The sequence below is a fragment of the Rhinoraja longicauda genome, chromosome 3, assembly GCF_053455715.1.
Source record: "Rhinoraja longicauda isolate Sanriku21f chromosome 3, sRhiLon1.1, whole genome shotgun sequence".
Lineage (NCBI taxonomy): Eukaryota > Metazoa > Chordata > Chondrichthyes > Rajiformes > Arhynchobatidae > Rhinoraja > Rhinoraja longicauda.
The window spans coordinates 86,429,265-86,441,609 of record NC_135955.1 but is presented as its reverse complement, the minus strand read 5'-3'; the positions used below and the strand labels follow the sequence as shown (position 1 = coordinate 86,441,609).

Below are 12,345 nucleotides of genomic sequence, written 5' to 3'. Positions count from 1 at the left end.
GTTGGGGTAGGGGGGGGTGAGTGGGGGGAGGAGAGGAGTGGGGGAGAGAGGGCTGGGGAGGAGAGAGTGGTGGAAAGGGGGGTGGTGGGGAAAGAGGGGTGGGGAGAGTGCGAGTGCGGGTGGGAGGGAAGGAGAGTGGGACTGGGGAGGAGGGCAGAGTATGGGTGGGGATGAGGAGGGGTGGGGGGAAGGGGACAGCAGGGGAGGGGTGATGGTGGTGGGGGGTGAGAGTGGTGGAGGGGGGAAGGGGGACAGTGGGGGTCAGGGAAGAGGGGGGAGTGGGGGAGGGAGGAAAAGGTGGGTGAGGGGGAAGGGGACAATGAGATTGAAAGGAGGTGGGGGGAGGAGAGAGGGAGTGTGGGGGGAAGGGGGGTGGTGGTGGGGGAAGAGAGTGGGGGGTTGGGGGGAAGGGGGACAGTGGGGGTGGGGGGGAGGGGGACGGTGAGAATGCAGGTGGGGCGAGTGGGTGGAGGGGGGGTAGGGGTGGGAGGGGGGTGAGGGGAGGAGAGAGTTAGGGAGGCGGGGGTGGGTGAGGAGGGGTGGAGGCGAGTGTGGGGCTGGGGGAGAGTGAGAGTGGGGCTGGGGGAGGAGAGAATGTGGGGGGTGGGGGGTGAGGAAAGAGTAGGGGAAAGGGGGGGGGGCAGTTACAACCGGCCCTTTGAGGGCAACCATAATGCTGATGTGGCCCAGGGTGAAAATGAGTTTGACACCCCTGTCTCTTGAACTAGGTTAATGTTTAGGTTAACACAAAAACAAAACAAAAAAAAGCGCTGGCGTTTATTTTAGGATTGACTAGATAAGCAGTGAAGATATATTTAAGTGCATTAAATTTCAAAAATCATATTTAGAGATGTCTAGCAGAGACGCAGACCCTTCAGCCCAACTTGTCCATGCTGACCAAGGAGCCTTCCTGAGCTCAATTATCAACAGTGTCGATAGTGCTTTATTTGTCATGATCAGCCATGATCACATTGAATGGTGGTGCTGGCTCGAAGGTCCGAATGGCCTTCTGCACCAATTGTCTATTGTCACATGGCAACCTCAACATCCTCATCCTACTTGACCTCAGCGGCGCCTTTGACACCATAAATCACTCCATTCTCCTCACCCGACTTGAAATCTCCCTTAACATCACCGGCACAGCCCTATCCTGGTTCAAATCTTACCTCTCTGACAGACACCAGTTCATCTCCATTAACAACTGTAAATCCCCCACCGCTCCCCTCCCCCCCCCCCCCCCCCCCCCCCAAGGTGTCCCCCAAGGCTCAGTCCTTGGCCCCCTCCTCTTCATCCTCTACCTGTTCCCCCTTGGTCAATTAATCCGCCGTCATGGTCTCAACTGCCACTGCTTCGCCGATGATATCCAGCTCCTCATCTCCACCAAGTCAATCTCCCCCACCACACACTCTACACTGACAAACTGCATCACTGAAATAAAATATTGGCTTCAATCAAATTTCCTCAAACTCAATTGCAACAAATCTGAAATCATCATCATTGGTCCAAAAACGCTCACCAAATCCACCCAAAACTTCATCCTCAACATTGATGGTCTCCCAGTATCCACCTCCCCTCACATCCGGAATCTTGGAATCATCTTTGATCAAACCCTCTCCTTCGACAAACACATCAAACACATCACAAAGACAGCCTTCTTCCACCTCAAAAACATTGCCCGTCTCCGTCCATCCCTCTCCTCCACAGCTGCAGAAACCCTCATCCACGCCTTCATCACCTCCCGTCTGGACTACTGCAACAGCCTCCTCTATGGCGCACCCTCAAAAATCATCAGTAAACTTCAATACATTCAAAACTCCGCTGCCCGTCTACTCACCCACACCCCGATCCGTGACCATATCACCCCCGTCCTTTACAAACTCCACTGGCTCCCCATCCCCCAGAGAATCCAGTACAAAATCCTCCTCATAACCTACAAAGCCCTCCATAACCTGGCCCCATCCTACCTGACCGACCTCCTCCACAGGCACACTCCCACCTGCACCCTCCGCTCTGCTGCTGCCAATCTCCTATCCCCCCACATCCGGACCAAACTCAGATCCTGGGGGGACAGGGCTTTCTCCATCGCTGCTCCCACCCTATGGAACTCACTACCCCAAACCGTTAGAGACTCCTCCACACTCACCACATTCAAAACATCGCTGAAGTCTCACCTGTTCAGTAAGTACTGCCTTCAACCACTGAAGGTCACCTCACCTTCTGTCTCCTTTCTCTGTTCGTTTACTTATTTACTTATTTATCTATTTATTCATTTCCCTATGTTCTCTAAATCTCTGTAAAGCGTCTTTGAGTATATGAAAAGTGCTATATAAATAAAATGCATTATTATTATTATTATCTGCACAGTGAAATTCATTTTGCATTTATTACACTTGCAGGCGCCACCATATTTGGCGCCATTGTTCCAAATCCAAAGTTTGGTCGGCCGGCGTGCTTGATGTACTGGAGCAGTTCCCGCCAACCGAAGTCCCTCTCCTCTCGAAGGTAGACACAAAATGCTGGAGTAACTCAGCGGGACAGACAGGCAGCATCTCTGGAGAGAAGGAATGGGTGACGTTTCGGGTCGAGACCCTTCTTCACCCATTCCTTCTCTCCAGAGATGCTGCCTGTCTGTCCCGCTGAGTTACTCCAGCATTTTGTGTCTACCTTCGATTCAAACCAGCATCTGCAGTTCTTTCCTACACGCTTTGTCCCTCTCCTCTCCTCGCCCAGCCATCTTTGTGTCCCGGCCTCACCCTCCTCGAAGGTGCTGGAGGCATTACTCCGGCTCGCCCTCCTACCGGCCCCTGCTCGGGAGTTCGCAGGTCCCTGGCTGGCGACCGGATAGCTGGCGACCGGTTTTTGGGAGCTCCAGCCTTAGCAGCTTCTACCGCCCCGAAGTGCGAGGTATGATCGACCCGCTCGCAGGCCCTTCATCGCCCTGCGTGGCTCGGCCGCAGCACTTTCCATCGCCCGTTGGGGGCTGAGGACTTTCATCGGCCTGCTTGGCTCGGCCCTGGGACTTTCCATCGCCTGGTGGGGGCTCAGGACCTTCATCGGCCTGCTCGGCTCGGCCCTGGGACTTTCCATCGCCCGGTGGGGGCTTCAAAAAGTTGGGAGCCTCGATCACCTCGTGGCACCACGGGAGAAGAAATCAGGAGGAGATAAGACTTTGCCTTCCATCACAGTGAGGGTGTGCCTAGAGCAATCACTGTGATGGCTGTTTGTGTAAAAATTGTATTTGTGTGTCCTGTGCTTTTTGTTGTCTATTGCCGGACCCTGACGTGAGAGGACGCTGGCGTTGTTTATTCTCCGCTTCTCCGTTAGAATAGTTTGTCTGTTTGTTTTTATGTTTGATTGTTTATGTGAGCGCTTTGAGCTTCTGGAAAGGCGCTATATAAAATAAATGCTTATTATTATTATTATTAATGTATATTTGGATGTAAGCCTTGAAACTGGATTGCATACCTGTTTTGATTTCAGCATAACGCAATTGAAAACCCATTTAACCTGAAGTAAAAAATATTTGTAACATTCCAACTGGACCAACTGAAACACAACAGAGGTGAAATTCACCATTGTGATTCCAATGCCATTGACATGCCAGGGATATACGTGGTGATGTCACCTTATCTGCAGTTCCATCCTTTTGAAGCGTTTGAATGGATTTGGACCACGTCTTATTTTGATTAAAGGGTAGCTTGCAAGGGAACGGCAGCTTGATTAATTAGTTACAGTTAAGGGTAAAAGTAGTGTAAGGCATAGAATTCAGGAGTCATATTGGAGTATAAGATGTATAATATTTTATATCATACCTTCAGGCAGCTTTGCATGTCATGTCTTTTGTAGTGTTTATTCGTGGGGGTTTATCATATTTTAGTAAATGTTTTAAAAGTTATGTGTTGTGTTGGTCTGTGAGCCTTAACAAATATTCCCCACTTGGACAGATGAAGCCTAAACTCAGTCATAGAGTGATACAGCATGGAAACAGGCCCATCGGCCCAACTTGCACACTCCAGCCAACATTTCCCAGCTACACTAGTCCCACCTATCCACATCCCTTCAAACCTGTCTTGTCCATGTACCTGTCTAACTGTTTCTTAAACGTCAGGATAGTCCCTGCCTCAACTACCGCTGGCAGCTCGTTCCATACACCCACCACCCTAAATCCTTTTAAATTCTATTAAATCCTTTCCCCTTCCCCTTAAATCTATGTCCTCTGGTCCTCGATTCAGGGCAAGAAACTGATCTAATCCTCTCATGATTTTGTACACTTCCATATCCCCCCTCATCCTCTTGCACTCAGGGAATAGAGACCCAGCCTACTCAACCTCTGCCTATAGCTCACACCCTCTAGTGAATAGCAGTAGGAGAAATCATCTCCAGGACCTCCTGTCCATCTTCTAAATGTGCAATCCTCAACACCACATTTTTACCGCCCCCCCTCCCCCCATCCCAAAGATGTTACTAACATCCGCACAACATAACAATGTGGTCAATTACAGTTAATTGCAACTCCTACAATTCAGGTTTTTGGTTTAGTTTAGTGCTACAGCATGGATCCAGGCCCATCAGCCCACCGAGTCCACGCCAACCATCGATCCCCTTTCCTCACTAGTTCTATGTCACCACATCCAGAGAGCAGCCCTGAACTACTATCTGCCTCATTGGTGACCCTAGGAGTATCTTTGATTGGACTTACTAGCTTTATCTAAATGTTATTCCCTTATCATGTATGTGTACACTGGGAATGGCTCGATTGTAATCATGAAATGTCCTTCCACTGACTGGTTAGCATGCAAAAGCTTTTCACTGTACCTCGGTACACGTGACAATAAACTAAACTGAACTGAAATGTGCAGTGGTGAAGGGTCACAGTTGTCCACCTGACCTTTCCACATGACTCTTGTAATCATTCAGAATACTTTAATTCATGGAGAATACAAAGGATTGGCTAACTTTAAGATTTATTGACAGGCTAAATAATACAATTTAAAAAAATGAACAGAATCAGTACAGCATGGCTAAAACGCTCCTTATAAAGGACCCCTTTCCTTACACTTAATGCTAAACTGTTGCACGTTTCTCTCTCGATAGAACTTCATGGAGAGATGTTGCACGTGAATTAAATATATTTTGGGTTTCCCATGAAATTTATGTCTCACAAGATAACCACAGGAGAATCCTTCAGTTCTGACTGAGCACAAAGGTATCTGGTGATAGGAGTTATGGGTATGAATCGTCAGAGATCAACACGTGCTTATTATGGTGTCCACTGAGTACTATGTTTACATATCTATTGTGCTGTTGCAAGTAAGAATTTCATTGTTCCATTTCGGGACATCTATATACTAAAACTCTCGTTTGTTTATTTGTTTGTTCCTGGGGAGGGGGGGAGGAGAGGGTGCTACACCAATGCAGTAGAGGTTTGGGCCCAACGGGTCCACTTGATCTAGCATGACAATAAAACACTCTTGACATAAAGAGCGATGATTTGCATGGAATAACATTTAACAATTCAAAATACTCTTATGTTAGTGCAAAGCCTTTAACTGCAGAATTCAACATGCATCTAGAACTCTAAAATGATTATACTTTGAGTATTTAAAAATCTGAGGGGTAACCTTTTCACACAAAGGGTGGTGGGTGTATGGATCGAGCTGCTGGAGAAGGTAGGAATCATTTGGGACAAATTAAATGCCATGATTTCTTTTTGTTCCTACTTCCAAGCAGATTAGTCGAGTTCATTTTCTGGATCTTCCAGAATATTGTGTATTTTTCCTTGCAACCATTGAAAGGTTTTATCTGCAACACGTTCAAAAAGGTTCACATCGGCATGGTAATAGTGATACAGGCACTTCTGGTTACAGCAGTCATTTAAAACGTCCAAAAAGTTGCAAAATGACTTTGCCAACGAGTTCCACTGATGAGGTTCTGGATACTTTTCTCTTGTATGTAAATAGAGAAACTACAAAAGGAAGGGACAGTGAGACATTTGAACAGGCTTGTAAAGTTAAGACAGTTGGAATATAACTGAACGAAAAACCTACCTTCATAAAAAAGGAGTTGAGAAAAGGTCTTGACTTTCCTCGGTAGTCACTGCACAGTTGATCCACGGTCCAATAATAACTATTGAGAGATTTTAAGATTTTAAAGGCTTTTTTCCGATAGCCACCTTTACCATCTATCTTTCCAAATACAAAAGCATCGATTCTTGAGAAGGAAGGTCTATGGAAACAAGAATGATTGTTGTAGTTTTACCTTTCTTTGATTTGGTTATCAATCACACTAACTCACGTTTGTGCCTGGGAGTTTGCGATTCACACCTGGAGTTAACAGAGTAATATAAATATGCTTTATATTTATTTTATAAATTATATTTATATAATATAAATATTATAATTATATTTATATTTATATTATAAAGCATGGTGGCACAGCAGTAGAGTTGCTGCCTTACAGCGCCAGAGACCTGGGTTCGATCCCGACTACGGGTGCTGTCTGTACGGAGTTTGTACGTTCTCCCCGTGGCCTGCGTGGGTTTTCAATAGACAATAGACAATAGGTGCAGGAGTAGGCCATTCAGCCCTTCGAGCCAGCACCGCCATTCAATGCGATCATGGCTGATCACTCTCAATCAGTACCCCGTTCCTGCCTTCTCCCCATACCCCCTTACTCCGCTATCCTTAAGAGCTCTATCCAGCTCTCTCTTGAAAGCATCCAACGAACTGGCCTCCACTGCCTTCTGAGGCAGAGAATTCCACACCTTCACCACCCTCTGACTGAAAAAGTTCTTCCTCATCTCCGTTCTAAATGGCCTACCCCTTATTCTCAAACTGTGGCCCCTTGTTCTGGACTCCCCCAACATTGGGAACATGTTATCTGCCTCTAATGTGTCCAATCCCCTAATTATCTTATATGTTTCAATAAGATCCCCCCTCATCCTTCTAAATTCCAGTGTATACAAGCCCAATCGCTCCAGCCTTTCAACATACGACAGTCCCGCCATTCCGGGAATTAACCTAGTGAACCTACGCTGCACGCCCTCCATAGCAAGAACATCCTTCCTCAAATTTGGAGACCAAAACTGCACACAGTACTCCAGGTGCGGTCTCACCAGGGCCCGGTACAACTGTAGAAGGACCTCTTTGCTCCTATACTCAACTCCTCTTGTTACGAAGGCCAACATTCCATTGGCTTTCTTCACTGCCTGCTGAACCTGCATGCTTCCTTTCATTGACTGATGCACTAGGACACCCAGATCTCGTTGAACTCCCCCTCCTCCTAACTTGACACCATTCAGATAATAATCTGCCTTTCTATTCTTACTTCCAAAGTGAATAACCTCACACTTATCTACATTAAACTGCATCTGCCATGTATCCGCCCACTCACACAACCTGTCCAAGTCACCCTGCAGCCTTATTGCATCTTCCTCACAATTCACACTACCCCCCAACTTAGTATCATCTGCAAATTTGCTAATGGTACTTTTAATCCCTTCGTCTAAGTCATTAATGTATATCGTAAATAGCTGGGGTCCCAGCACCGAACCTTGCGGTACCCCACTGGTCACTGCCTGCCATTCCGAAAGGGACCCATTTATCCCCACTCTTTGCTTTCTGTCTGTTAACCAATTTTCTATCCATGTCAGTACCCTACCCCCAATACCATGTGCCCTAATTTTGCCCACTAATCTCCTATGTGGGACCTTGTCGAAGGCTTTCTGAAAGTCGAGGTACACCACATCCACTGACTCTCCCTTGTCAATTTTCCTAGTTACATCCTCAAAAAATTCCAGTAAAAATTCCAAAAACCGGGATCTTTGGTTTCCTCCCACGTCTCCAAAGACATATAGGTTTGTAGGTTAATTGTCTTGGTATAATTGTACCGTCTCCAGTGTGTAGGATAGCGTTAGTGTGTGGGGATCACTGGTCGGTGCGGACTCGGTGGGACGGTTTCCGCGCTGTATCTCTAAACAAAATAATATTTGTTAGGTAGCACTGGGTGCTCAGTGCCCATGCATCTGTTGGACAATACAGTAATACAATAATAATACTGTATAAGCAGTCAGTGTTTAATCATTATTTAACATAGATACATAGAAAATAGGTGCAGGAATAGGCCTTTCAGCCCTTCGAGCCAGCACCGCCATTCAATATGATCATGGCTGATCCAAAATCAGTACCGTGTTCCTGCTTTCTCCCCATCTCCCTTGTTTCCGTTAGCCCTACGAGCTAAATCCAACTCTCTTGAAAACATCCAGTGAATTGTCCTCCACTGCCTTCTGTGGCAAATTCCACAGATTCACAACTCTGGGTGAACAGGTTTTTCCTCATCTGTCCTAAATGGCCTACCCCTTATTCTTAAACTGTGACCCCTGGTTCGGGACTCCCCCAACATCGGGAACATTTTTCCTGTATCTAGCCTGTCCAATCCCTTAAGACTTTTATGTTTCTATAAGATCCCCTCTCATCCTTCTAAATTCAAGCGAATATAAGCCCAGTCGATCCATTCTTTCATATGTCACAGTTATTTTTCATTTTAATTATTTTGTCAGTTTAGCGTGACCAATTTTTGCATATCCCCAGCTAAAATTCCCTCCTTGGATTGATATTTATGTATGTTTGATTATACTTCTGTGAAGTATCTTGCAATAATTTTAGTTTAGTATTTTAGTTCAGAGATACAGCATGGAAGCAGACCCTTCAGCCCACCGAGTCCAAGACAACCATTGGTCACTGGTACACCAAGTTCTATGTTATCCCATTTTCACATCCTACACACAAGGGGCAATTTACTGAGGCCGATTAACTTACAAACCTGAACGACTTTGGAATGTGGGAGGAAACCAGTGCACCTGGAGGAAACTCACACAGTCAAGGTCTATATTTCAGTTACTTCAGCTTTTTGTATCTATGCGGATACACTGTTCTTTTATCCAGGATCTTACGAGATTAAATATTTGTTCAATTAAACAACTATTTAATGGCACGAAGACGCGACAATATTTTTTACCTCCAGTATATTCCCTGACAGGTCATATCTATCCCAATGCTTTTGACTTGCTCTTGTTGTTCATAGCTCAGCCATTTTGACTTGCCACACAGCCAGCTTGGGAACGGCCATTTCACATTGGAGAAAGATAGGGCATTTTTAACGCAAAGTACCAGGTCAATATCTTTCCAGTCGACCATCAGAGGCAAAGCCGAAGCTGACGTCTTTTTTTTTATAACTGCAAACACAAGTTGATCATTAATTAAATACTTTGGATAGCAAGTAAATCCCATAGCAAGCTAAACATTAATTTCATTTAAATTGAACGAACACATGTAATATAGTATATGATAATGGTAACTTTTAAAACATCTGATACTAAAGATAAAAATTAATGCTTGCAATTCAGCAACAATGATCATCTGGGACCAATGATATTTGGGAAATTCATCCACGATTTCTAGGGCCACCTCCTTGAGTACTCTGGGATGCAGACCATCAGGCCCTGGGGATTTGTATCTGCCTTCAGTCCCAACAGTTTACCTAACACCATTTCCTGACTAATGTGGATTCTCTTCATTTCCACCCTCCCACCAGATCCTCGGTCGCCTAGTATTTCTGGGAGATTGTGTCTTCCTTATTGAAGACAGAACCAAAATACTTGTTTTATCTGTTTGTTCCCCATTATACATTCACCTGTCTCTGATTGTAAGGGACCTACATTTGTCTTCACTAATATTTTTATTTTTACATATCTAAAGAAGCTTTTACAGTCAGTTTTTATATTCCCCGCAAGCTTGCTTTCATGCTCGTTTTTCCCCTCTTAATTAACTCCTTTGTCCTCATCTGTTGAGTTCTAAATTTCTCCCAGACCTCTGCTTTGCTGCTTCCCCTGGCCAATTTATATGCCTCTTCCTTGGATTTAACACTGTCCTTGATTTCCCTCGTTAGCCACGGTTGAGCCACCTTCCCCGTTTTATTTTTTCGCCAGACAGGGATGAACAATTTTTGGAATTCATCCATGCTGTCTTGAAACCTTTGCCATTGCATCTCCACTGTCAACTCTTTAAGTATATTTTGCCAGTCTATCCTAGCCAATTCCCGTCTCATACCGTTAAAGTCTCCTTTCTTTAAGTTCAGGACCCTAGTCTCTGAATTAAACCGTGCCACTCTCCATCCCAATGCAGAATTCCACCATATTATGGTCAATGTTGGCCAAGGGGCTTTGCACAGCAAGATCGCTAACTAATCCTTCCTCATTACACAACACCCAGTCTCGGGCAGCTTGGGCAGCGTACAACCCAGCGGTATGGTATGCACGTTGATTTCTCTAACTTCAAGTAACCCTTGCTTTCCCTCTCTCTCCTTCCCTCCCTCGCCCCAGTTCTCCTAGTTCTACTGTCCTGATTAAATTTGTATGTATTGCCACCTTCCAATCAGCTAACAATGAACCACTCTACATTGCCTTTTCACCATCTGCTTTGATCTGTCGTTTCCACACCTAATCCTTCCAAATCTCTGGTACCACAAAAAGCTGGAGTAACTCAGCGCGTCAGGCAGAATCTCGGGAGAGAAAGAATGGGTAACGTTTCGGGTCGAGACCCTTCTTCCATATCTCTCGTCTCCCTCTCGCCTGACTCTCAGTCTGAAAGGTCTCGACCCGAAATGTCACCCATTCATTCCTTCTCTCCAGAGATGCTGCCTGTCCCGCTGAGTTACTCCAGCATTTTGTGTCTAACTTTAACAACAGTAAATGTTTTGTTTCATGTAATTGTCACAGATGTAAATAATCCTTTTAAACTCTGAAATTGTTTAGATTAGTTTGCTATTCTGTTCATTACTGTTCAAACCGATTGCCTAAAGCTGTTTACATAAGATGAGTTTTTTTTTGTTTTTACCTTGAAAGCCATGATCGTTCTTGTAGTAAAGATCTTTGTATTCCTTTACCAAATGAAACAACCTGAAAATGGTTTCATCGTGAGAAAGGCATCTCCACTCTCCACCAACATGCTCATCGACTCCAAACAGGTTTAAATGGTGATCAACAGGGGCAACCTGGAATTTGTCCTTCTGTATGGGAATGAGGACATCAAGTTCATTAATTGCCTCTGCCTTGGTTCCGTCTGCGACGCTCCCAACTTGGATGAAGTCGTTTGCAAACAACTTGTCCCGCTCATGAATAAATTCAAGCATCTTTTTCAGCGTGGACTGCAAAGCTTGTTTTACTTCCTTTTTGTCTGAATCTTTCCTGATCATTCTTCCGTAATATTCTTGCAGGGGCTTCTCTAATCGGTCAATACTTGCAAATATATTCGGATCCATCTTCCTGCGGATATGTTGCAGCGGTTCTTAAACCCTTGGCTGCGACGTATGTTGTTTGCTGCGAGCCTTCCCACACCAGTTGAACTTCCTGTGCAACTGATAGCACAGAACGAAATACGCTGATAAAGTATATCACAGTCTCTTGAGCAATCGTTAATCTTTAGGTTAACAACAACAACTAGCGTTTATTTTTATCTGAAGAAGGGTTTCGACCCGAAACGTCACCCATTCCTTTTCTCCTGAGATGCTGCCTGACCTGCTGAGTTACTCCAGCATTTTGTGATACCTTCTAATCTGCAGTTAGTTTCCTACACAGCGTTTATTTTATAGCGATTGACTAGATAAGCAGTGAAGATATATTTAAGTGCATTCAATTTCAAAAATCATATTTAGAGATGTCTAGCAGAGACACAGACCCTTCAGCCCAACTTGTCCATGTTGACCAAGGAGCCTTCCTGAGCTCAATTATCAAGTGTCAATAGTGCTTTATTTGTCATGATCAGCCATGATCATATTGAATGGTGGTGCTGGCTCAAAGGGCCGAATGGTCTTCTCCTGCACCTATTGTCTATTGTCACACGTGCATCTGCACAGTGAAATTCATTTTGCATTTATTACACTTGCAGGCGCCACCATATTTGGCGCCATTGTTCCAAGTCCAAAGTTTGGTCGGCCGGCGTGCTTGATGTACTGGAGCAGTTCCCACCAACCGAAGTCCCTCTCCTCTCGAAGGTAGACACAATATGCTGGAGTAACTCAGCGGGACAGACAGGCAGCATCTCTGGAGAGAAGGAATGGGTGACGTTTCGGGTCGAGACCCTTCTTCACCCATTCCTTCTCTCCAGAGATGCTGCCTGTCTGTCCTGCTGAGTTACTCCAGCATTTTGTGTCTACCTTCGATTCAAACCAGCATCTGCAGTTCTTTCCTACACACTTTGTCCCTCTCCTCTCCTCACCCGGCCGTCTTTGTGTCCCGGCCTCACCCTCCACGAAGGTGCTAGAGGCATTACTCCAGCTCACCCTCCTACC

The 12,345-nt window shown here is 45.4% G+C and overlaps 1 protein-coding gene across 1 annotated transcript; it reads right to left on the bottom strand.

Annotated features, from left to right (window-relative positions):
• Positions 1-4,959: 4,959 nt before the first annotated feature.
• Positions 4,960-11,330, bottom strand: LOC144592462 (uncharacterized). The gene is made up of 4 exons (XM_078397053.1): positions 10,893-11,330; positions 9,016-9,232; positions 6,048-6,225; positions 4,960-5,965 (listed from the first exon to the last, which is right to left on the bottom strand). Exons 1-4 carry the CDS (start codon positions 11,314-11,316, stop codon positions 5,732-5,734), a joined length of 1,053 nt encoding a protein of 350 aa, XP_078253179.1. The 5' UTR covers positions 11,317-11,330; the 3' UTR covers positions 4,960-5,731.
• Between the last annotated feature and the right edge of the window lie 1,015 nt (positions 11,331-12,345).

Coding starts and splice junctions, on each gene's coding strand:
- LOC144592462 (XM_078397053.1), bottom strand. CDS start 11,316: ATGGATCCGAATATATTTGCAAGTATTGACCGATTAGAGAAGCCCCTG. Junction 9,233..10,892: donor GAACGATCATGGCTTTCAAG/GTAAAAACAAAA, acceptor TTGTGTTTGCAG/TTATAAAAAAAAAGACGTCA. Junction 5,966..6,047: donor TCAACTCCTTTTTTATGAAG/GTAGGTTTTTCG, acceptor TTCCTTTTGTAG/TTTCTCTATTTACATACAAG.